This window comes from Anomaloglossus baeobatrachus, chromosome 9 (genome assembly GCF_048569485.1).
Source record: "Anomaloglossus baeobatrachus isolate aAnoBae1 chromosome 9, aAnoBae1.hap1, whole genome shotgun sequence".
NCBI lineage: Eukaryota > Metazoa > Chordata > Amphibia > Anura > Aromobatidae > Anomaloglossus > Anomaloglossus baeobatrachus.
Genome location: NC_134361.1, coordinates 159,437,304 through 159,464,179, shown reverse-complemented (window position 1 = coordinate 159,464,179; position 26,876 = coordinate 159,437,304). Strand labels below are relative to the sequence as shown.

Here is a 26,876-nt window from a genome sequence, read left to right as displayed (position 1 = left end):
AGAAATCCACCTATAAGAAAAAGAAAAAACAAAAACTAAAGCGCCTGTTCACACTATTGATAGTCACTGCATTTTCAACAAGTACATTTAATTAAAAAAGATTATTAGATTGTCAAAATAGTCAGTATCAAAAGTATAATAAGCTTCGATGAGAAAAAAGATTGAACATTTTTTTTATTCTAGTGAAAGAGCGCTGTAAAGTTATGGCCACAAGGTGTCTCCCTTCTGATAATGTTACCGTCCACTGCCTGTTGTCCAGACCAATCCATCTATAGTTACAGACGAGCAGAATGGAAGTAAGAGGTCTCCTCACAAGTCTGATGCTGCTCCTCACTCATCCACAGTACAGGACCTCCAGCACAGTGTGAAAGACTCCACAACTTTATAATAATTATTATAATAATTTTATTCATTTATATAGCGCTATTAATTCCATAGCGCTTTCACATCTGGATCTGTCTATGACTGTTCATCATGTACAATTCTTACCCACCTCTCCTCCCTTAAGGCTTGTTTTAAACAATGTCTTATTTCCCTCCTCGCATATATTAAATGTCTGTGTAGTGCGAAAGCTGGGTTATAGTTCTGTTGTAATACAGCCGCCACAACCCAGCTTTCCCACTCATCAGTTCCTGGGGGGAACCTTGGTCATGGTGTTTTTTTTCCCACTAAGCACAGCTGTAACCCAGAGTCTTTAAGACTCTGAATTCTGGTTACCATGTGCAACTTGCCTCTTCAGAGGGGAAGAGAACTTGATCTCTAGCGCCACCTATTAGCTGTAGCAATCCTAAAAGTCAATATCAACTCTTTAACGGGCCTTGCCATATGACTTAGGATAAAAGCCAAACCAGAATCCCTATTTGCAGACACATGTTTTGGGGTGTTGCCTCTCGTCAGTGCAAAGCAAGAGATCTAATTTGGCTGAATGAGAAGATTAGGACTGAGGACTTTTATTTTTCAGTCAATATGGCCATGTGAGGGCTTGTTTTTTCCAGAACGAGCTGTACTTTTAAATGAAGCCATAAGTTTTACCATATAGTGTACTGAAAAACAGCAAAAAAAATTCCAAGTGAGGAAAAATTGCAAAAGAAGTGCGATTGCACTATTGTTTTTGAGATTTTATTCACTGTGTTCACTATATGGTAAAACTGATGTGTCGAGGCGATGCCTCAGTTCGGTACAAGTTTGTAGAAACCAAACATGTATAGGTTTACTTTTATCTAAGGGGGTAAAAAAAAAAAAAAAATCTGAAGTTTGTCCAAAAAAAAAGTGGCGTACATTTTGCCCGATATTCCACGACCCGTAGCATTCTCATTTTTTTGGGATCTATGGCTCAGTGATGGCTTATTTTTTGCGTATCGAGCTGATGTTTTTCACTGTACCATTCTTGCACAGATACTACGTTTTGATCGCCTGTTATTGCATTTTGCTCAAAATTTGTGGTGACCAAAAAACAAATTTTGGCGTTTGGATTTTTTTGCCCGCTACGCCGCTTACCGATCTGATTAACTGATTTTATATTTTGATAGATCGGGCATTTTTGAACGTGGCGTTACCAAATGTGTGTCTATTTTTTTAACCCTCTAATTTTCAACGGAGTGAAAGGGTGGTGATTTGAACTTTTAGGGTTTTTTTAATTTTTCAAAACTTTTTTTTTTAACTTTTTTTTAATAGTTCTAAGTTTAACAGGTTTTTTTTGTGAGATATATATATATATATATTCATTTCTCCCGATCTGAGAGCAGCACCTCTCGGATCGGGAGAAATGATCATCTTTTGTAATATGCAGTATTCAGCTGTTTCTAACAGGACCTTAGTCATGTGAGCTACAGGAGTCATCACATGACCCTGTGCTACCATGACAACTATCGGATCCTCGTGATCCTGTCACGTGACTTATGGTGTCGGGCTGAAAGTAAGTTTTAGCGCGATCACGATTAGAATTGCGCTGTCACATATTGACAGCACCATTTAAGAGGTTAAAAAGAATGGGCGGTACGCCATTCCACTTGTGTCTGACAGGCACATATGTCAGCTGTACAAATCAGCGGCCGAGTACTGCACATCCACCTCCTATTGATCTGAATGTGAGGCGGATGTGCAGCACCCGGCCGCGGACACCATCAGAATATGGAGCAGCTCCGGAACTGAGCATTTCCGGCTGTCTGCTGCCACCACCGTGACCGAGAGGGTTGCGGGGTGTTAGACCCCAGCCATCAGACATTGATGACTTATCTTAAGGATAGGCCATCAATGTAAAAGTAGTGGACAATCCCTTTAAGGGGTAATGTATCTGCAGGAATTTATCAGTGGAAAAGTTGGGTTGTAGCGGATGTATTACAACATAACTATAACCCAGCTTTCCCACTACACAAATGTGGAATATATGTGAAAAGGGAAACAAGCCTGAAGGGAGGAGAGGTGCGTTAGAATTGCACAGTACAGCTCTGACTGAAACAGTAATACACAGCTCCAGATACAATAAAATTGTGGAGGCTTTCACACCGAGCTGTGCTAAGGCTGTGGGTGGCAGGAGGTCCTGTGTATGTGTGGGAGTGGGGAGCAGCATCAGACATGTGAGGAGACCATTTACTTCCATTCTGCTTTTCTGGAACTATAGACGGATCGGTCTGGACACCAGGCAGTGGACGGCAAAATGCTGGTTAGTATCATCGAGCAGTTCACTCATCCATCATCATTACAGATCCATCATTGATCCGGGCAAAATGGAAATGATGGCGTATAGAGTAACATTTCGGTTTACATACAATCTTGCTCTTCTTTCCTTTAGAGTCTATACCCTCACAAGTTATTTTGATACTCTCTTCCACGACCTCAGTAATCCAGAATATTTAATAATCCTGCACCAATCAGAGACACACGTCCCAGCTAAAATAGGATTGAACAATAATCATTCACAGAGATGTTGGCGTTTTTTTTGGTAGTGGAGACATGTCAGGAATGGTGAACAGAAGAACATTTGTACGGGTTAACCGCGAGTTGACCACATTGAGTTTTCTTGTTGGTTAACATTTATGTAAAACTCTACGTCTGCAACTTACCAGAACTACCCCCCACTATGTGCTTGGGGTTATAGGGGTTTTTGGTCCGGCCATATATGTTGTTACTGGACTCGTACCACATGCAGAGCTCGCTGCAGTTGGTGACCCCCAGCGGTATTGCCCCCGCTCTCTTCAGCCTGGACACTACAGCGGCATCGTGTTGTGAGCGGATTGCACGTCGTGATATAAGTCCAGAGCTCTGCGGCATGCCTGGGTACAGTATGGACAAAATATGGGAAGACAAAAGTCAAAAAAGTGCTGGAAACACAATAAACATATAAAGCAAAAAAAAACTAATCTCACCTTGCAGTGCAAATGCTTCTTTCACCGTTAATGGGACGCCCAGGAGAGGATAATTTTCCTTAAGAGTGGCCTGATCCTGCGTCCCCGAGGACACCAAGTCATCAACTGCCCTGGCTTCACGTAACGCTTCATCAAAGCGATCGTGCACTAAAGCATTTATTGTGGGGTTCACCTCTCGGATTCTGGATATATAAGACTGCACAACAACACTGCTCTTCACCTGAAAACCAAGAGAACCGACATGACACCAAACCAATACAGTAAAAGCTTCAGAAGGCTGTAATCAAGAAATTATCAAGAAAGCTGCTTAATAATTCCCTGTGGAGACAGATCGGGGTGGGGCGACCCTATATTTTGTATAAAAGGGTAATAAGATGCTCATCGCAATAAAATCATTCATCACCTAAATGCCAGTTATCATTATGTACCGCCCCCAGGTCAGCAGCCGGGCTGCTTGGATCCGGATCTGCAGTGTGGCTTGAGGGGTCTCCGAACCCGGGGGTCTTGCGGACACTTCAAAATAAAAGGGGGGGGTGGATAATGGTATGTGGGGATATTGTATACAGTCCCGTTACGCCACCCACTTTGTGTGGTAAAATGGGGTACCACCACTGCTATTCGGGATGGCAGCTAGCTGTTAACCCTCCGTGGGTAGGGATGGATGCCCCGGGACCCAGTGTCTCTGTGCTAAGGATGGTGATTGCAGGGGCCAGCGCGCCCGGACGGACCAAGGGATGTTGGTGTACTCACTATTAAGGAAATCACAGAAGTCCGTGGTAAACCAAGGTGCCAGTGGCCAGAGCTCCGCGGCCGGGTGCATTCTGGTCCCTCACCCGGGGTGATGGTCTGTGTCACTTTCCTCTGCACTATTTTAGTTCTCTTTTGGACTTCTCGATATGGAACTCGGGAGTCCGCTCCCAGACCTTCAGGTGGGGTGGGAGCCTTGCCCGCAGACTCTGACCCGTGGGATCTAAAGGGGCCCTGGCGGTTGACCTATCCCTCTCAGTGGGCTGCTGGTCTGTGTTTGGGACTTTGGGTGGGACAGGACCTGTAATCCTGTCCTCAACTGGTTAATTAACAAAGTTGGTGGTTCCGAACTCTGCTTCAGGGTCCAGGTACCCCCTCTGTTCACGGTTTCCGGGTCGGTTCTCCGGTGTCTGTACCGGCAGGCTCCTAACCTGTCCCGGTCCACCTCGGATCTCCGGCAGCCATCTTCCCGTCTCCTGTCAGACACTGACCACCGTCTGCCACCTAGCCAGAACGCCGGGGCTCCAACCCCGACACCTTTCCTTTCTGACTTCTCTTGCACTTTCTCCTCTCCTCTCTCACTCCTACTCCTCACTCCTCTCCACTTCACACTCAACTGCCACTGAAAAAGGACATTTTTGTGTACTCACTGTAAAATGTCTTTCTTGGAGCCTTTCATTGGGGGACACAGACCGTGGGTTATATGTTGTCTCCAGGGGAGGCTTGACACTAAATTTAAAAAAGTGTTAGCTCCTCCTCCCACAGCATATAACCCCAGCTAGGCGGGAATTAGCTCAGTTTGGTGTAAAGCAGTAGGAAAAGGATAACCAAAACCACAAGGGTGGGAGCTGTGTCCCCCAATGAAAGGCTCCAAGAAAGACATTTTACGGTGAGTACACAAAAATGTCCTTTCCTTTCTCGCCTTTTCATTGGGGGACACAGACCGTGGGACGTCCCAAAGCAGTCCCTGGGTGGGAACTGAACTATTAACAGTGTATAACATCAGACTAAGAGCTGACTAACAACTGCAACTGCAGTGAACTCATATGAAAACACTGTCAGAACCGAGCAGTGGCCACTTATAAATGGGCCACTGCCGCCGGAAGGACTTGTCTTCCAAGAGCAGCATCCGCGGAGGCATGCGTATGCACTCTGTAGAATTTTGTGAACGTGTGCACACTGGACCAGGTAGCGGCCTTGCAAAGTTGGGCCGCCGAGGCCTGATGGCGGATAGCCCAGGAGGCACCCACTGCTCGTGTAGAGTGGGCCCGCACAGATTGAGGGGGAACGGCACCTCGTGCTTTGTATGCCTCACAGATGGTGGTCCTGATCCATCGAGAGATCGTGGATTTAGACGCCGGGTCGCCCTTCTTGTGTCCTACTGGGAGGACGAAAAGGGCATCGGACTTGCGCAACGGCGCTGTTCTGGAGATGTAGATCCGCAGAGCCCTGACAAGATCGAGATTGTGAAGGGCTTTCTCAAAGGAGTGGACCGGGGCTGGGCAGAATGACGGCAACACAATGTCCTCGTTCAGGTGGAAAGAGGATACGACCTTCGGAAGGAAGAAGGGGGAAGGCCGAAGGACCACCTTATCATGATGGAATATCAGGTAAGGTGAGCGACAGGAAAGAGCTGCCAGTTCGGACACTCGCCTGATAGAGGTAATAGCGACCAAAAAGGCAACTTTCCAAGACAGTCGCTGGAGAGATTTCTCTCAGAGGTTCGAAAGGAGGAAGTTGAAGGACTCCGAGAACCAGATTCAGATCCCAGGGATCTAAGGGGTGGCGATAAGGAGGGACTAAATGCGCTACCCCTTGAAGAAAGGTACGGACCTGAGGGCGAGAAGCCAGCTGCTTCTGGAAAAAAAAAAAAAAAAAAAAAAAAAAAAAAAAAAAAAATCGACAAGGCAGAAACTTGTCCTTTAAGGGTACTGAGAGCAAGACCAGAGTCCAGACCGTCTTGCAGAAAGGCAAGAACATTAGGGATTGAAAAGGTCAGGAGTGACTGATTATGACGGTCACACCAGGAAAGATAGGTCTTCCAGGTCCTGTGGTAAATGCTGGCGGAGGAAGGTGTTACATCTCGTGGCTCTCCTCTTGCAAGGAATGAGGTGGTCCCCCATTCCTTGTCTGCCGCGAGTCCTCCTGCTCAGCAGCGCCAAAGGTCTGGGAGACTGCAGGAGTTTCCTCCTCCTAGATGCAGCAGTAGGGTGACACCTACTGGTTTACTCCTTGTAAGGAATGGAGTGGTCTCCCATCCCTTGCCTGCCACGTGCCCTCCTGCTCGGCATCGCAGAGGGTCGGAGTGGTTGCACAGTTTGCAAAGGATAGATGCTCAGGGAAGCAGCAAGACTTCCCTTAGCTCTGCACATTGTGAAACTGAAGATCCCGCCTTTATGACCCAGAGGCGGGAGGTTGAGCATGTGCCCCACGTGACGTCTTCTGATTCGCTCGCTGGTATCACACGGCCAGATAACGAGGCTGGTGATGTGCTGAATCCTGACTGGCCGGGCCAGGACGTCACAGATCATGATTGGGTCACATCCGTCTCACGCCCGCCCTTGGCTGGAGCTACATCTCCTTAAAAACCCCTCCTGCCATCATGGCGGCGCGCGACCGTCCTTCTATGTTTGGATGTCTGGCAGCGTGCTGCCACGCCACTGTACAGACGTCATTGTATTTTGCAGGTCTCGCCCCTGCCTTGCTGCTCCGGCAGTATTCCGTTGAACAGGCTGTGTTCCTGTCCCAGGTGAGCTCCTTGAATCTCTGTCGGACTCACCTGATTTCTGAAGCACACGTGCGTGGGCACCTCTGTGCTACCCTCGTGCCATATTCCTGTGACTTCCGCTGGCACACGTGCGTAGGCACCTCTGTGCGTCCCCGTGCAACAGGTACACCGAGTTGTGAGCCCCGTGCCATACAACCCTCACGGGTTAGGGCGGACAGGTGTACGCAGATCGTCTGTGACATTCCAGACGATCGCTAGCAGCAACCCGCTCACTCTTCTCCCACCATAGCAGCGGTCCCTTACACCGCACAGTGGACCTTGACCGGCGGAAGCTGTCCATATACCATCTTGGCACGCTTCCCCGGGTCCCCCTCGTAACAAAGGCTTCCGAGCATTAAGCATGGTATGAACTACCCTGGAAGAAAAACCCGATCTGGCTAGAATCAGGGATTCAAGTGCAACGCCGTCAAATGCAGCTGTGCTGTATTCTGGTGGAATATTGGCCCTTGCGACAGAAGATCTGGGCGCTCGGGAAGACGGCAGGGAGTGTCGCTGAGAAGTTGGAGAAGCTCTGGGTACCAGGTTCTCCTGGGCCAGTCAGGGGCCACGAGGATCACCGGAATTCCCTCCGCTTTGATTTTCTTGATTACTCTCGGAATGAGAGGAAACGGAGGGAAGATGTAGGGTAGGCGGAACTGCGACCATGGAAAGACTAGAGCGTCGGAGCCGAGCGCTAGCGGGTCTCTCGACCGAGATATGAAGGGACGTATCTTGGCATTCATTCGAGACGCCATGAGGTCCACATCCGGGAGTCCCCAACGTAGAGTGATCTGATGGAACACTTCGTCGTGGAGAGACCATTCTCCTGCCGCTAGACCCTGCCTGCTGAGAAAGTCTGCGGCCCAGTTGTCTACCCCTGGGATATGGACAGCTGAAATGATGGGGATGTGCTTCTCTGCCCAAAGAAGAACTCTGGATACCTCCTTCATCGCTGCCTTGCTGCGAGTTCCTCCCTGACGGTTGATGTAAGCCATGGCCGTGGCATTGTCTGACTGGATCCTAACAGGGAGGCCCAGTAATAAGGGTTGAAGATTCTGAAGGGCCAGAAATATGGCTCTGATCTCCAGAACATTGATGTGCAGAGAGCGCTCGGAAGGAGACCAGTGTCCCTGAACAGTGTGGTGGAGAAACACCGCCCCCAAGCCTATCAGGCTGGCATCCGTCGTGACTACCTGCCAGTGGACCGGGCGGAAGGACGTCCCTTGAGATAGGGATGAGGCTTGAGTCCACCAGACAAGGGAGCTGAGCGCAGACCGAGACAGGCGGACTGACCGGTCCAGGGAAGCTGGATTCTTGTCCCAGGAGGATAGAAGATCCAGTTGTAGAGGGCGCAGATGGAATTGGGCAAAGGACACGGCTTCTATGACCGCCACCATCTTGCCTAACACTCTCATTCCATTCCGAAGGGATGTGTGACGGCGAGAGCGGATGGATTGGGCAGCCCGGATTAGGGAAGACCTCTTGTCCTCTGGAAGGAAAACCCGGGACTGAGCCGTGTCTATCAGCATACCTAAAGAGGTGATGCGCTGATGAGGAATGAGGGATGACTTGTTGAAATTGACAAGCCACCCTAGCCTTGACAGCGTGTCTAGGCAAATCTGCACGCTTTCTGATAAACGTGAGGAGAGCTCCCTCTGACAAGAAGTTCGTCCAAATAGGGAACGACCAGGATTCCTCTGGGGTGTAAAATGGACATGACGGCCGCCATGACCTTTGTGAAGACCCGAGGCGCAGTGGCCAGCCCAAAGGGGAGGGCCCTGAATTGGAAACGACTGTGTCCTACGGCAAAGCGAAGGAACAGTTGATGAGAGACACATATGGGAATGTGTAAGTAAGCATCTTGAACGTCTATGGAAGCTAGGAATTCTCCAGGTTCCATGGCGGCTAGTACAACTCTCAATGATTCCATTCGGAAAGTTCGAATCCATACGAATTTGTTCAGCCGTTTGAGGTCCAAGATAGGGCGGACAGAGCATTCTTTTTTGGGAACGACAAAAAGGTTTGAGTAGAAACCTTTGCCGCGCTGTTCCAGGGGCACTGGAATGATAACGTTTGCTTTTTGTAAAGAAGCTATGGCCTGAAATAAGGCCCGGTTTTGCGTTTCGGACCTTGGGAGACGAGAACGCAGAAACCTGTTGGCCGGCAGGGAATGGAAATCGATCTTGTAACCTGAGGTGACGATTTCTCGAACCCAGGCATTGTGAGTGTGGTCCAGCCAGATATCCCGAAAAAGCAGAAGCCGCCGTCCCACAGGAATCGGATCTGCGGGATACCTGGCGTCATGCTGAGGGGGCCTGTACAGAGCGAGGTCCTTTGGATTTAGGCTGCTTGGAGTGGGAACGCCAAGACGAGCCTCTTGAGGGACCGGATCCTCGATCTGAGCGTTGGGACGGTCCTTGGGTCGATGGCTTTTGGGGGGCAGGCCGAAAGGACTGCCTGCGCCAGGAAGATTTTTTGAAATTTCTGGCTACAGGCCGCTTTTGTGGTAGAATGGTACTTTTACCACCCGTCGCCTCAGATATGAGCTTGTCCAGGAATTCACCAAATAGACGAAGACCCTGGAAGGGAAGTGTGGACAGGGACTTCTTGGAGGCACTGTCCGCATTCCAGATCTTTAGCCACAGAACCCTGCGGTCGAAGACAGCATTGGCTGCCGTTAGGGCTGACCAGCTGGCTGCATCTAGAGAGCCGTGAAGAAGATAATTAGAGGCGAGAGAACAAATCAAGAATCTCAAGAGCCTCCGGAGGAATATTGCAAGGGCGAAGCAACTTGCGCAAATTCCTACTCCACACGCTCATAGCTCTTGCCACCCATGTCATGGCAAACAGGGGGCGCAGAGAGGGGCCCGAAGCCTGAAAAATAGATTTGAAGCAGCATCAACTGCGTGGTCGGACGAGTCCTTAAGAGACGCGTTGTCTGAAACAGACATAACCGTGTGTTTAGCCAGTCTGGATACTGGCGGATCCACAACGGGGGGTACCGACCAGGGCTTAACCATTTCCGGGGGAAAGGGATAAGCGAATGAAGAGGAGGATTTTTTATTAAACCTCCTATCAGAGTGATCCCACCGTTTAGATACGATTTGATGAAAAATCGGATCCTGGGCAAAGGACTTAAGAGGCTTCTTGGCTCGCTTGATTGCCGACTAAGAAGTCGGGTCCGAGGGCTGATCAGAAATTGACAGAGTGATTGACAGCCACTATCAGAGTGTCTTCCATATGCCTAGACTCAGAAGGGACATCTGAATCAGAGTCAGAGCCTCGGGAATCGTGACTACTAAAGGTCACGGAGCCTGAGTCAGACTGACCATCGTGTGAGTCAGAAGAGGCGGAGCGGTCGCAATGGTGCCTTTTGGAGACAGCCTTTTTACGTACTGGGGATGATACACCAGACGAAGGCGGGCTCCTCTGAGGGAGCTGAGCCGGGGGGAGGCTGTGGGAGCGTGTGGAAGGCTGAGATATCTGAGCGGCCAGGTCATCTAACCTTTTAGACATCAGAAGAGCCCATGCAGGGATAGCCTCATCAGACGGGGGTGCTGCCTGAATGGCGGCCGGGGCCGAACCCACAGATTGCACGACCCCCTGGTCCGGCAACGCCTGTTGTGACATTGTAGTAGGGGCATCGCAACCTCGGCAAAGTGGATGGCTTCGACCATTGGGAAACAAGCTTCCACAGGTGGTACAAGCATAATACAGGTCCATAGAGGATGCCTTGCGGTTTTTACGCATGTCAGCAACAAACGTACAATACTGTGAGCCTTTAGCAGTATTACACTACTGTGGGTGAGGAGCTAGTAGCAGTATTAGAAAGGGACCTCTATACAGAGCTGGTATATACCAATAGTAAAGTGGCACACACTGCCAAACAGTCAGTATATACCTGCAGGCACGGCTAGTATATACCGCTGAAAGCTGATATACACCGCCAGCCAGCAGGCACACACCGCTAGGAAGACAGCGATATACCACTGAACAGAGCGGTATATAGTGCTGCAGAGTTGCAGAGCCAAGGAGGCGATCTCACCCAAGTCTGCTCCCCACGTGTAATGGCGTCCAGGATTCTCTGGCAGCATGGAGGGGAGAGACGGCCCACTAGAGGGAGCGGCTTCTGGAGCAGTGGAGGGGGCGTTGCTAAACATGCAGGCCGACGCCCGGAGCTAAATTAATGCTGCTTCCCCGGGATCACGGCCTGCATCGCCCCACCGGCGCCTCCTCAGGCGGCGGTTTGGATGCAGGGGATGGGTACACGTCGTCTCCCTACCTGCTCTTGCTCTGTCTGAAGACGCGTCGGTCCTGGGATGCGGAGATCTCGGGGATGCATCTTCGGCTCAAGGCTAGCAGGCTCTCTGCTCTGCTTAGCCCTCTGGAGATACCTCTGTGAGGTGCTTCCAGGGAGCTTGGAGGGGTACGCAGACCCGACCACTTGGGCGCGAGGGAAGACTGACGGCTTTTGCACGCCAGGTTTCCTCTGCCTGTACACAGGGGGAACAGGGGTGGCAAGGCACCCTGGTATTGCCCCATAGTCAAAAACAGAATAAAATCACAAAGAAAAAGAAATAAACAAAAAACATGAGCTGGCCTGGGGCTCAGGCCAGACGTGTCAGCCTCCCTGCTGACACTAAAAAGAACTGAGCTAGTTCCCGCCTAGCTGGGGTTATATGCTGTGGGAGGAGGAGCTAACTCTTTTTTAAATTTAGTGTCAAGCCTCCCCTGGAGACAACATATAACCCACGATCTGTGTCCCCCAATGAAAAGGCGAGAAAGGAACTGACTCTCTAGACCCCTAGGTGGGCGTTGTCCTTCCGCCTGGTCCCGCCCACTGGTGTGCCTGTCCTACCCTAGGGGGGGTGACTAAGGTTTTGTTGGCTTTGGTCTAACCCTGTGAGGGAAGGTGTTATGCGGGGGCCTATTCCGTGTGTGACCACCTGGGGGTGCCAGGGCGTCACAATTAAACTAATGTCAGGTGAACCTGACGATATCAACGGGCACAATGTAACATGTATGGGAGTCCTAGACAATTTCTTGTCAGAGGAAAGATCAATCCGGCATGTCTAATTCTGTACAGCTGACTGTCCTCTCAGAGATAAACCTACCCAGACGTCTTACTTGAAGAACACAGGAGTTCTCCAGTGTACGGGAGTACCGGCTGAACGACGGTTGGGCCAAACGACAGCCATCTAATGTGTATGGCGACCTTCAGACGCTTTGGCCATCAGCGATTCCTCCTGACCCCCTATGTATCCTGAGCTGATTGGTGATCCAGATTGTTGCAGGACCCACCCGTTGTCTAGACCCCAACCATCCAAAGATTTAGGTCCATCAATATGCCAGAATGTTTGTAACTGGAAACCCATCATCACGTCATCAAAAGCAATCACTCTATTAGGACTCTCCAAGCAGAAAAAAAAAAAAAACTACAGCAGACTTTGCTACCAATTTCCCTCTATGCATCACTACAGATAAAATCCCCATAGTAAACCCACAAAAGAAAAGCTGATGCATTAGAAGGACGTTTTGAAATCCACATGCAGGGTTCTGAGTTGTATTTTTTTTGTGACAAATTCAGCGGTAAAGATCTGCTATCTATTTCTAGTTCAGAATGTGCCTCTACCTGCAGCCTTCACCCTGTACTTTGACTTTGTCAGAGAAACAGCCTTCACATACCTCAATCTTATGATGTGCGGCCTAGTAGATAGTGCGGCCTTTATCAGAGAATCCGATAAGAGGTATCTCATGACGTTATCATGGAAGGTTGGGATCATGCATGCAGCTCTTGATAAGTTTTATGGGCTAAAGGCAGGAAAAGATCTTCAACCGATCACATCTCTACCATAGACAGGAGCACTTAGGCTATGTGCGCACGTTGCGTAAATACATGCAGTTACGCTGCGCTTTGTAGCGCAGCGTAACTGCATGCGTCCTGCGTCCCCTGCACAGTCTATGGAGATTGTGCAGGGGCCGTGCGCACGTGGCGTTTAAGAGCGCAGCGCTTCGGCTACTGCCGAAGCGCTGCGTAAAAAGAAGTGACATGTCACTTCTTTCCTGCGCTTTGCCGGCAGCTCTTGCCCTGTCTATGGGAGGAGCTGCAGGCAGAGCGCATGGAATCGGCGCTCACTACGGACATTTCTGCAGCGATCTAAAACGCACATGTGCTCTTCAGATCGCTGCAGAAATTTCTGCAGGGCTAGTACGCAACGTGCGCACATAGCCTCACTCTGCTCCTGGTGGTAGCAGTTCAATGGCTGGTGACAGGGTATCTTCGGGAAAACAAAAGATTGACAGTCCAAAATTTGACATCATCCTTACCTCCCCTAACAATCAATTGTCAGGGGGGCCGCCCCAAACACAATAGGCCATCAGTCTAACTCGCCACAATTGACAAGGTTCCGCCAACACTAGTGTAATATTTGTGGAGCTTATAAGAGTTGTCCAGGCTTGAGGTCAAGGTCTCAATCACAGTATGGGCTATGGTCGGACAAGAAGTCAACTCCAGACCTGACAGCGATAATCAAATAGTGATAAAACCTTTATTAGGCTATGTTCACACGCGGCATCTTTTTTGTCAGTGCATCTTGACTGCATCTTAAAATGCACCAAAAACGCAATGAGTTTTTACCGCGTTTTGCCCAATGCGTTTTTTAAGTCAAATCTATTGACTGGAGGGCCCAAAAACATGGTAAAAACGCAAAAAGAATTAACATGCTGCATCTTGAAAAATGCAGCCAAGATGCAGCCAACAAAAGATGCCCAGTGTGGACAGCAAAATCGAAATCTCATAGACTTTGCTGGGAGAAGGAAATGCATGCATTTTGGTGCATTGTTGTGTCCTCAAAAACGCAGCAAAAAATGCAGTGTGTGAACTTAGCCTTATAAGTTAACAACAGCACACATTGTGATAAGAGACACATTGCTGAATTCTGTGTTTTAACCCCTACAGCATGCTGTTCTCAGATTACATAGCAAAAACCTGCTAACAGATACGCTTTAAACCCTTAATGAGTATTGACAGACATAGCACGTCATGAGCAGGTGTCAGTTCACATCATGACCTGCTACATCCATCATGGATTAAAACAGTCACTGTGTAAAACCACAGTGACAGCTTTGTGCCGGTAGTGGTTACCGAGAGCTGACCAGCATGGGAAGAGATGCATGGACCCATTTCATCGGTCCTCTCTCTCTTATTGGTCAATCTGACTGACTGATCACAGCATGATCAGCAGCAAGTGCTGAAATATCAGCACTTCTGTGCACGATCAGGGGATAACAGCCAGTGACGGTACCCACGCCGCCTTTGGCTGATTAACACTCTAGATGCAGCGATCGATAGTGAGCGCAGCATTTAAAAGGTTGCAAGAGAGGGCTCTCTGTCACCTTCATCGGCACCCCGCAACTAAATAACGGGAGCTGATGTCTGTCAAAAAAATGACCTCCTGGTTTGCCAGGTATGGTTGCCTATTAAACCCAGCCATAGGCAGGGTCTAACAGGCATGTTGTCAGTGTAATCTGACAGGTCTTATGTACTACAATACATACCTATTGCAATAGTTGAGACGCAGGGGCGGACATACAGTATCATTGGTATAATCTGTGCAGTCACACAGAGGCCAAGAGGTCAGGGGGCCCATTACTAGCTCCAAAACCAGGTGAAATTATGCATTTTGAGGAACTCTTGGACTGCAAAGGGCCCATATTCTGTTCTTGCACAGTGGCCCTTTCTTGTCTGTGTCCTCCAGTGATGAGACCAGTAATCAAAATAAAAGTTAAAGTCCCATACAGTAGTACCAGGATTGGGTGCTCTGTACTTGTAACGAGTATTTTGACACTTGGATGGACGCGACACGTGTACAATGGATGTCTATGGGAAACCCGAGCATTTTTCCAGAGATGTTCCGGAGAAATGCTCGATTTCCCTATAGACTTCTATTATACTCAGGTACACGAGTCTTACCCATCTGAGCAACAAAATAGACGTTATGAGTACGGAGCACCCAAGTAAAGCTTGCTCCGCTCATACCCACATCATTATTGCCTCTTGTCGTTTGAATGGGTGAAAAACGCTGTATAAACACTAAAAGCTGCAGATCTGAAAAAAACATCTTAATGGTTCATTTCTGCGAGGAAAGAAATACCGTATTTTCTGTTTTATAAGAAACACCGTATTATAAGACGTACCCCAAATTTACAGTTAAAAGTGGGGTCCGTTTTATAATCTGCTGTTTTTTTACCGGAGGGGGCAGCAGCGGTGGTGGAGCAGGGTCACAGGAGGCAGTGGTGGTGGTGGAGCAGATCAATGCTGCAGGCGTTTCAGAGGGGGAGCCAGATGCTAACTGCGGTGCTGTGCTGGGGAGGCCGGCGCTGCTGTGTGCTGGTGCTTCTACTGGCCATTCTGAAGATGTCGGCAGTGCGAGCTTCAAAGAAATAGTGCTCAGAGTCGGCGCTTGCGCAGATGACAGCTTGAGCCACTAGCTCCATCTGCGTGTGCATGCGCCGACTCTGGGCACCATTACTTGAAGAACTTACTGCTGTTATCTTTAGAATGGTCAGTACCTCTCTGCCCGCAGCGAGCACCAGCACACAGCTGTGCCGGCCGCCCAACAGAGCCTCACTTCTCGCCCGCCGTACAGGTCCTCGCTGCTCCCCAGGCCCCCCTGCCCGCCGCACAGGGCCTCGCTGCCCCCCTCCCGCCGCACAGGGCCTCGCTGCCCCCCCCCGCCCGCCACACAGGGCCTCGCTGCCCCCCCGCCGTACAGGTCCTCGCTGCTCCCCAGGCCCCCCCGCCCGCCGCACAGGGCCTCGCTGCCCCCCTCCCGCCGCACAGGGCCTCGCTGCCCCCCCGCCGTACAGGTCCTCGCTGCTCCCCCGCCGTACAGGTCCTCGCTGCTCCCCAGGCCCCCCCGCCCACCACACAGGGCCTCGCTGCCCCCCCCGCCCGCCACACAGGGCCTCGCTGCCCCCCCCCGCCCGCCACACAGGGCCTCGCTGCCCCCCCCGCCCGCCACACAGGGCCTCGCTGCCACCACCGCCCGCTGCACAGGGCCTCACTGCCACCACCGCCCGCTGGACAGGGCCTCACTGCCACCACCGCCCGCTGGACAGGGCCTCACTGCCCCCCCGCCCGCCACACAGGGCCTCGCTGCCACCACCGCCCGCTGCACAGGGCCTCACTGCCACCACCGCCCGCTGCACAGAGCAGCACAGCAGCACAGCATTCCCCCAGCCTCCTGTGACCTCTCTCTACCACCCCCTGGTAAGCTACATTCGAATTTTAAGATGCACCCCTCATTTTACTCCCAAATTTTTGGGAGGAAAAGTGAAATTTATAATCCGAAAAATACGGTAAGCATCGTGTGCAGAAGATTTAAAAAATCCCATTCACTTTTCTGCTGTTGTAAAACGCTGCAGTTTTTTTCTGTGGCAATAGTGTATGAACAAGCCCTTACAGCGCATCTAGAAGAGGCAACCTCCAGCTTAGGCCCCACTCACACTTGCGCTATTTTCACGCAAACGGAATCCGTCACTACTGTATTACAGTTCATTTATTTACAGTGTAAGCGCGACACCATGTGGACACATGCGGGTAGTGCATGAGGCATGCTGTCGTTCTTCCACTGTAAATAAATGAACTGTAAACATTAGTGACGGCGTCCGTTTGCGTTGAAACAACGCAGATGTGAAACCAGCCTTAAAGGGGGTTTCTGTGACGCCCTGCACTAGTCAGGTCGTCCCAGGTAGACACACACACACACACACACACACACCCACCCCTTAGTAAGGTGACAGCAGCTAAAACTACAAAACCTTTGTCACCACCCTCCGGGTTTGATGTTCACACCAGGGGGGCAGAGCCAGGTGGTTGGCTCTGCCCTCCGAGGAGTCCACAGTCCCGGAGGCGGGAAAAACAGGAGTTGAGTTGGAGTAGCGTTCTGTACCAGGTACAGGATGGGAAGGAGTAAGTGATCGCCTACGCTAGCAGAAAACTCCGGCCAACGGAAAGGAACCCCGAAAATTACAGCTCCTTCAAGCTTGAGTTCTTAGCCCTCGTGTGGGCCATAACCGAAAGATTCAAGCACTACCTCGCGGCGGCGAAGTTTACTGCCTACATGGACAACAATCCGTTGACACATCTGGATACAGCTAAGCTGGGCGCCCTAGAGCAGCGGTGGATGGATCGACTGTCCAACTACGATTTCACCATCAAGTACAGGGCTGGTCGCAAAAACACCAACGCAGATGCGCTGTCGCGGATGCCACACCTACCCGATGAAGAGGTGGACGGCGACGACCTTGAGGAAATTGGGTTACCCGCGTTCCATCGCCCACGGAATGAGAAGCCCTGCATTAACCAACAGCAGGTGAACCTTGACCCGCTGCCCAGCCAAGGGTGGCAAGAAGCTCAGGACCAAGAACCTGCAGTCCAGCTGGTCAAAACCATGATTGCGCAGGGCTCGTCCAGGATGGACCCCGCAGCCCCCTCAGAAGCTCAGCGGTTGTGGAAGGAGAGAGACCAGCTGAACTTGCATCAAGGGAAGCTGTATAGGGAGCTGATCAACCCGAAAACCCATGAGAAGGTTCACCAGCTGGTGGTCCCCCAAGCCAGCGTGCCCAAGGTCCTACAGGCCTACCATGATGGCGCAGGGCACTTCGGTTGGAAAAAGCTGGAAATGTTGCTGAGGGAGCGGTTTTACTAGAGTGGGACGCGGGAGTCTGTGGAGGCTTGGTGTCGAGAGTGCGGCCCCTGTACGCTGAGAAGGCGGGACGAGGCCAGCCAGAAGGCCCCTCTGCAGCCGATCATCACTCACCAGCCGCTGGAGTTGGTCACCATGGACCACGTCAAGCTCACGCCCAGCCGACGCGGGTATACCTATGCCCTGACCATCGTGAACCACTACTCAAGGTTCATGGTGGTTGTCCCCGTTAAAGATTTGACGGGTCATACCGCAGTTAGAGCTTTCCAGGCCTACTTTTGCCGACCGCATGGCTACCCGGAAAGGGTGCTCACGGACCAGGGCTCGGCCTTTGAAGCAGAGGTGTTCCAGGAGTTTTGCCACTTGTACGGGTGCAAGAAGATCCGGACCACGCCATACCATGCCCAAACTAATGGGATGTGTGAGAAGATGAACCACCTGGTCCTGAACCTCCTCAAGACACTACCATTGGAGGAAAGGAACCTGTGGCCGGAGAAGCTGCCTGACCTGGTAGATATGTACAATAACATCCACTGCAGTTCCACTAAGTGCATGCCTGCATACCTGATGAGAGCCCGACCGGGACGGCTGCCAGTGGACCTAGAAATGGACATAGAAGCACCCGAAGCCCTTCCCTCCACTAACAACTGGGATGCCAAGCGACAGACGCACTACCGACGGATCCAGGAGTATGTGGAGAGGAATCTGCGCCAGAGCCGAGAAAAGCAAGAGCAGCGCTTCAACAATCGGGCTCAAGCTACCCCCTTTGAACCCGGGGATGTGGTACTGAAACGTAAGAGAAGGACACATAAGCTCGACGACCAGTGGGAAAGGACCCCATACGTCATACAGCCTACTGAATGGGGAAACGAGAAGACCTATGTGATCAGTCGCGACCAGGGGAAGACCACGGCTACTGTTTCCAGGGACCACCTGAAGAGATGCCCGGATCCCTTGAGACAGGTAGATGAGGCTCCGGTTCCCGTGCCGGGCGGGGAACAGAAGAAAGAGGTGATCCATACCGTGATGGGTGACTTCCCAGCAGACTGGCCTACGCAGAATGGCGTGGTAATTGTTCCCGTGATAATGTTCCCACAACCCATGGAAGAAATAGAGACGGAGCCGCCCGCCAGCGAGCCACCTGAACAAGCGTCCAGGGATGCACCTATGCCACGCCCCCATAGGTCTCTACCAGCTATACCTGACATACGGGAAGAGGCATCAGTTGTCCCCTCTATCCCATCGCCCGCCAGCGAGCAACCTGAACAAGCGCCCAGGGATGCACTTATGCCACGCCCCCGTAGGTCTCTACCAGCTATACCTGACATACATAGTTTCATAGTTTTTAAGGTTGAAGGGAGACTCTAAGTCCATCTAGTTCAACCCGTAGCCTAAGGCCTTGTGCGCACTAGGCGTTTTTGCCGCGTTTTTAGCGGCGTTTTTTTACCGCGTTTTTGTGCTGAAAACGCAGTGACATTGCTTCCCCAGCAATGTCAATGGGTTTTCATAAGTGCTGTCCGCACACAGCGTTTTTTTTTAGCTGCGTTTTTGTGGTGACCACAAAAACGCAGCATGTCAATTATTTCTGCGTTTTCCACTGCGTTTTTCACTCATTGAATTCAATGAGATGTTAAAAACGCAATGAAAAACGCATATAGCCGCGTTTCTATGACTAAAAACGCAGCTATAAACACAAGGGGTGGGCACTACAGTGACGTGTACAGGAAGAGGATTCCTTCTGTTGGTAAACACAGAAGCAGGAATCCTCCCGGTACCGTCACCGCTGCGTCCACCTCCCGTCCTGTGCACGTCAGCTCCGTGCGGCGCCATGTCTGGGCGGGAGGTGGAGGCAGCGGCGAAAACCAAAGTGAACAGTAGAAAAATAAAAAATGTCATATATACTCACCTGTCCGCAGGGTCCCGGTGCCATGCCCGCTCCCAGCTCCTGTCCCGGTACCGCCGCTCTGGCTGTGTGCAGTCTCCCCGGGGCAGGACCTTGCTTGCAGGACCTGGCAGTGGATCACCTGATGCAGTCACCTGACGCATCAGCTGATCGCGGTGTCGCCGGCTTTTTCGCGCCCGGCCGGCTATCAGCTGATCCTGCCGTCAGGGGACTTCATCAGCTGATTACCGGCAGCTCCTGCTGCGATCGGACGGGATCAGACTCCTGTCCAATCGATCGCTCCAGGAGCTGCCGGTAATCAGCACAGCACATAAGTGAGTATTATTTTTTTTTTTTCTACTGATGCATCTGCTGATTGTATAAACGGCTTTTATACAATCAGCTGATGTGTGATGGGATTCAGGCACTTGATCCTGACACATCATCTGATCGCTTTGCCTTCCAGCAAACCGATCAGATGATATTGGATCCGGATTGGACGGCGCGGGACCCTGACCCAGGATTACTGCGGAGGGGGGTTTATTTCAATAAAGATGGAGTCACTAATTGTGTTGTGTTTTATTTCTAATAAAAATATTTTTCTGTGTGTTGTGTTTTTTTTTTATCATTACTAGAAATTCATGGTGGCCATGTCTAATATTGGCGTGACACCATGAATTTCGGGCTTAGGGCTAGCTGATAATATACAGCTAGCCCTAACTCCATTATTACCCGGCTAGCCACCCGGCTTCAGGGCAGCTGGAAGAGTTGGATACAGCGCCAGAAGATGGCGCTTCTATGAAAGCGCCATTTTCTGGGGTGGCTGCGGACTGCAATTCCAATCCCCAGCTGCCTAGTTGTACCCGGCTGGACTCAAAAATTAGGCGAAGCCCACGTCATTTTTTTTTTTTAATTATTTCATGAAATAATTAAAAAAAAGGGCTTCTCTATATTTTTGGTTCCCAGCCGGGTACAAATAGGCAGCTGGGGGTTGGGGGCAGCCCGTACCTGCCTGCTGTACCCGGCTAGCATACAAAAATATGGCGAAGCCCATGTCATTTTTTTTTTCTTTTTGGGCAAAAAACTGCATACAGTCCTGGATGGAGGATGCTGAGCCTTGTGGTTCTGCAGCTGCTGTCTGCTCTCCTGCATACACTAGTGAATGGAGGATGCTGAGACTTGTAGTTCTGCAGCTGCTGTCTGCTCTCCTGCATACACTAGTGAATGGAGGATGCTGAGACTTGTAGTTCTGCAGCTGCTGTCTGCTCTCCTGCATACACTAGTGAATGGAGGATGCTGAGACTTGTAGTTCTGCAGCTGCTGTCTGCTCTCCTGCATACACTAGTGAATGGAGGATGCTGAGACTTGTAGTTCTGCAGCTGCTGTCTGCTCTCCTGCATACACTAGTTCTGCAGCTGTCTGCTCTCCTGCATACAATGAACATTTTGAAGAAGGAAATGACATCAGACCTTTTTTTTTTCATCAACAATCTTTAATGGCATTGTGCACTGATTAAAAACGCAGTGAGTACAAACGCAGCACAAAACGCACCAAATCGCGGCAAAAACGCATGCGTTTTTGCCGCGTTTTTTTAGCCGCGGGTGCGTTTTTTTAGACAAAAACGCACATAAAAACGCAGCGTGAAAAAAACGCCTAGTGCGCACATACCCTAACATGTTGATCCAGAGGAAGGCAAAAAAAAACCCAATGTGTCAAATAAGCTCCAATGGGGAAAAAAATTCCTTCCTGACTCCACATACGGCAATCAGACTAGTTCCCTGGATCAATACCCTGTCATAAAATCTAATATATATAACCGGTAATATTATATTTTTCAAGAAAGGCATCCAGGCTCTGCTTAAATGTTAGTAGTGAATCCCTCATTACAACATCATGCGGCAGAGAGCTCCATAGTCTCACTGCTCGTACAGTAAAGAATCCTCGTCTGTGTTTATGATTAAACCTTCTTTCCTCAAGACGTAGCGGATGCCCCCGTGTTCCAGTCGCAGGCCTAGGTGTAAAGAGATCTTTGGAAAGGTCTCTGTACTGTCCCCTCATATGTTTATACATTGTGATTAGATCCCCCCTAAGCCTTTGTTTTTCCAAACGAAATAACCCCAAGTTTAATAACCTGTCTTGGTGTTGCAGCCCACCCATTCCTCTAATAATCTTGATTGCTCTTCTATCTACCTGTAAGATTATGCTATTTATAACCTTCTATACTTTTGCTATCAAGAAAAGCCTCCATTCCTCTCTTAAATTCATTCAGTGAGTTGGCCATCACCACTTCCTCAGGAAGAGAGTTCCAGAGCCTCACTGCTCTTACCGTGAAAAACCCTCTTTTATGCTGATGTAGGAATTTTCTTTCCTCCAATCAAAGAGAATGCCCCCTTGTACGGGAAGAGGGATCAGTTGTCCCCTCTATCCCATCGCCTCCCCCTGACAGCACTGGCCCCAGGAGGTCCACACGCCCCAACCTAGGTAGGCCCCCGCTTATGTACAGGGAGACTGCCATCTAGACCTGTGCTCAGGCCTGCCAACAACTCTTCACCAGTTGTCTGGGTTGGAGCCCAGTCACCTCTGGCAAGGAGGCAGACTGTGGTGGCTGCCTGCAGGAGCTGGGATTACAGCCGGTGGAACGGTAGGGACTGGGGACGGGCGGTGGCCCGCCGGTACCGAACAGGGGAACCGATTGGAAGCCGGAGCACCAGGAGGGGTACTCAGACCCAGTACGAGGTCCAGAAACAACTAGGCTAAGTCAAATTAACTGATTGAGGACTGGACTTTAGGACCTTTCCCACACAAGACCCGAACGAAGACAACAGCCCAACCATTAGGGTAAAGCCACCGCCAAGGCATAGAGACCCAAGGGGCCAGCATCTGCGGGCACACAGGGCTCTCCCGACACACAGCAAGCCGGGGAGCGGACTACCGTTGCTTAGACATAAGAGTCATAACTTTCATACAAGAGGGGTGCAGGAGAAAGGCGGAAACCACCAACCTGTTAAGGGTAAACTGCAGCCGGCTGCGGGCACCGTTCACCATCTTGTTTGGTTTACCAGAGACTCCAGCGTGTTTTCTCATAGTGAGTACTACAGTGCCTTCGGGCCGCGCATCGCCGACACCCCAGAACGCATCGGACCCCCGGGACCATCATCCCCCCCCTACCCACAGAGGGGGTCAACGCCAAGCTGCGCAACAGCGTCCCCGGGAGCCTAGTCAACGGCAGCGGTGGTGTCCATCCATTCACCACAAACCGTGGGTGGCGTCACGAACTTAAACCCCCTACAAACCACCGCGGCTCCATCCGTGGACCTCCTACCGAAGTCCCTACGTGTAGCGCCAACCCCCTTTCAGAGCGACGTGACCCCCGGGTCCGTGGAGAGCTCGAGGCACCCACCGACAAGCACGGATCCGAGCGGCTCAGCAGACGGCCGAGCGCCAGGGCGGTACATTTCCCACTAACAAAGTTGATTTTAATCAACAGATCTTGGAATAATAATAATTTCCACAATTGGATATGATTAAAAAAAATGTTCCTGTGCTGAGATAATCTATATATATAATTGTCTTATTCTGTCTGTCTGACTGTCTGTCTTGCTCCAAAATTGTGCCACCGTGACAGTGTCATAAAAGTGACAACTGTCGAATTGGCCGCTGGGCTCGGCCTGGCCCCGCCCCCCCACGGATTGGCCGCTCGCCTCGGCCTGGTCCCGCTTCCCGCATGGATTAGCCGGTCTGGGCTCGGCCTGGCTCCGCCCCCCCCACGGATTGGCCGCTCGCCTCGGCCTGGCCCCGCCCCCCGCATGGATTAGCCGCTCGCCCCGGACTTCCGCACGTATCGCCCGCTCCCGGTACACATGTGCAGGGAGCCGGCATACGCTGACGCCTCGCCCGCTCAGCCCCGCTCCAGCGTACACCGGCTCCCGGTACACATGTGCAGGGAACCAGCATACGCTGAAGCCTCGCCCGCTCGCCCCCGCCACACGTTGGCACACTTGGCCCCGGCGGACACTCTGGTACGCATGATACACATAGCGTAACTATAGGAAGCGGTTCCCTTAGTTACCCGATGTGTATCATGGTTACCAGCGTACACCGGCTTCCGGTACACATGTGCAGGGAGGGAGCCGGCATACGCTGACGCCTCCCCTGCTCAGCTCCGCCCCCGGCACACGCTGCCACGGTCGGACCCGCCCCCGGCAGCCCCAGCATGGGGGATGGAGCACGATGGGGGGTGCGCAGCATGGGAGATGAAGCACGATGGGGGGTGCGCAGCATGGGGGATGGAGCACGATGGGGGGTGCGCAGCATGGGGGATGGAGCACGATGGGGGGTGCGCAGCATGGGGGATGGAGCACGATGGGGGGTGCGCAGCATGGGGGATGGAGCACGATGGGGGGGTGCGCAGCATGGGGGGTGGAGCACGATGGGGGGGTGCGCAGCATGGGGGGTGGAGCACGATGGGGGGGTGCGCAGCATGGGGGATGGAGCACGATGGGGGGTGCGCAGCATGGGGGATGGAGCACGATGAGGGGTGCGCAGCATGGGGGATGGAGCACGATGGGGGGTGCGCAGCATGGGGGATGGGGCACGATGGGGGGTGCGCAGCATGGGGGATGGAGCACGATGGGGGGTGCGCAGCATGTCGGATGGAGCACGATGGGGGGTGCGCAGCATGTCGGATGGAGCACGATGGGGGGCGCAGCATGTCGGATGGAGCACGATGGGGGGGGCGCAGCATGTCGGATGGAGCACGATGGGGGGGCGCAGCATGTCGGATGGAGCACGATGGGGGGGCGCAGCATGTCGGATGGAGCACGATGGGGGGGGGGCAGCATGTCGGATGGAGCACGATGGGGGGGGGGCGCGGCATGTCGGATGGGGGGGGCGCGGCATGTCGGATGGAGCACGATGGGGGGTGCACACCTCCCCCCAAAACACACACACACACACCGCCACACCCGCACAACATACCACACACACACACTGGGAACCACAAACACCGCCCTACACAGACACCCACACACAGACAACGCCGCACACACACACACAACACCCAACACACAAACACCGCGGCATACATAAATATACGCACATACCGCGCAACACACACACACTGCACAAAACATACCTCCCCCAAAAACACACACACACCCCACACCCACACAAACCGCACAACACAGACAGCACCACACACACAGAACGCTGCAGACACACAACGCTCCACAAACAACGCAACACACACAACGCAACACACATACATCACCGCTCTCACACACCCCACACCCAGACAACACCCCGAACATTTACAGTGCCCTACACAAACACTTGGTAACTACACACAACATATAATATATATATATATATATATATAAACAAAAATCATACATGAACTACACAATACGTAAATTCTAGAATACCCGATGCGTTAGAATCGGGCCACCTTCTAGTCCTATATATGTGTCCCTGCTGTGTACTGTGTAATGGCCGTGTCTGACCGTACAGGGACATGGTCTGATCATACCACATCTCCTAGGCAGAGGAGGACGCAAAAAAGTATAAAGAAACTACAGCAAGGGATCATAGATGATTCTATGAGGTAAAACATTTAAAAAAATAGAAAACAGGCAGGGAAATGTTTTGCCTCACAGGAAGAATCGGCTATGATGCTGTAATGAGCAGCGTCTGTCCTGGTGAAGAGCAGCTGGTCTGTGGGGTGCCGGATCCCCTCAAGTCAGAGGGTGTGCAGTCAATCTGTAGGATAGGCACTAGTCTTAGCACCCAGGACCACTAGACCACGGTCAAAAATTTAAAGGGATTGTCCACTACTTGGACTGTACCTTCTTAACCGAAACAGCACCTTCTTAGAATAAAATCTGCATTTCCTCACCTCCCATGGGCACCTCCGGGGGAGGTGCGAGCGTTGCAGACTACCGGCGACTACCGATAGGCTACAGCGATCACATGACACAATATCAAGTGACTGTTGGCAGACGCTGTAACAAATGTTAAAAGCAGTTGGTTTTTTTTCTGTAATTACTTGTTAACAACTCATCAAATAAAAATTGTTTAAAAAAAAAAAAAGTTTTTAATTTTATAGGCGCTGTTTAATTTAAGAAGGAGGGTCCCAGACAAAAAGTAAAAACATATACTGTAAAATAAAAAAAACAGTAGTAGCATAACAGTAACCGATCCGGTTCCAGGGTGTGCTGTGTGGTCTGGACCGACAAGTGACCGCTGCAGCCAATCACTGGCCGTGGTGGTGACAGGAGGGTCACATGTCCGTCCAGGCAGCACAGGAGTAGGGCAGTTACTGCCGTCACCGGTAGCGGTGCAAGGCTCACCTCTCCCCGACGTATCCTCTCCGCCAGCACAGAGGCGGGGATGAGCAGGAGCGGATTCTGCGGAGCGGACACACCGGGCGGCTGCCGAGAGAAGAACGATACAAAGCGGATAACGGCCAGGACCAGCCGGGAGGACGCCCGGAGCAGGAAGCCGACACAGCGGCGGAGCACAGACATGGTGTCCGGGGATGAGCGCGGAGACTGCGGCGTCAGGCGGGGAAGGCAACACTACGACCTCTGCCCATCACAGGGCAGGAGGATGAGCGGAGCCGTCACAGTGCGGAAGTGCCGGGGATTGGAGGGAGGGGCGACAGTTAGCGAGCAGGGGGAGGCTGTACTGGAAGGTAGCAATGAGCGAGCAGGGGGAGGCTGCACTGGAAGGTAGCAATGAGCGAGCAGGGGGAGGCTGTACTGAGAGGTAGCAATGAGCGAGCAGGGGGAGGCTGCACTGGGAGGTAGCAATGAGCGAGCAGGGAGAGGCTGTACTGGAAGGTAGCAATGAGCGAGCAGGGGGAGGCTGCACTGGAAGGTAGCAATGAGCGAGTAGGGGGAGGCTGTACTGAGAGGTAGCAATGAGCGAGCAGGGGGAGGCTGCACTGGGAGGTAGCAATGAGCGAGCAGGGAGAGGCTGTACTGGAAGGTAGCAATGAGCGAGCAGGGGGAGGCTGCACTGGAAGGTAGCAATGAGCGAGCAGGGGGAGGCTGCACTGTGAGGTAGCAATGAGCGAGCAGGGGGAGGCTGCACTGTGAGGTAGCAATGAGCGAGCAGGGGGAGGCTGCACTTTGAGGTAGCAATGAGCGAGCAGGGGGAGGCTGCACTGAGAGGTAGCAATGAGCGAGCAGGGGGAGGCTGTACTGGAAGGTAGCAATGAGCGAGTAGGGGGAGGCTGCACTGGGAGGTAGCAATGAGCGAGCAGGGGGAGGATGTACTGAGAGGTAGCAATGAGCGAGCAGGGGGAGGCTGTACTGGAAGGTAGCAAAGAGCGAGCAGGGGGAGGCTGTACTGGAAGGTAGCAATGAGCGAGCAGGGGGAGGCTGTACTGGAAGGTAGCAATGAGC

General features: G+C 51.8%; 1 protein-coding gene across 1 annotated transcript in view; it reads right to left on the bottom strand.

Moving 5' to 3' along the window:
- FAAH2 (fatty acid amide hydrolase 2) overlaps positions 1–26,158 on the bottom strand; it is a 63,093-nt gene extending 36,935 nt beyond the window's left edge. Inside the window, exons 1-3 of the mRNA XM_075324029.1 lie at positions 25,818–26,158; positions 3,366–3,585; positions 3,063–3,272 (exon numbers count right to left, since the gene is read on the bottom strand). Of these exons, the coding sequence (XP_075180144.1) occupies positions 3,063–3,272; positions 3,366–3,585; positions 25,818–25,994 (607 nt within the window). The 5' untranslated portion in view covers positions 25,995–26,158. The remainder of the gene's footprint in view (positions 1–3,062; positions 3,273–3,365; positions 3,586–25,817) is intronic.
- Positions 26,159–26,876: the final 718 nt, after the last annotated feature.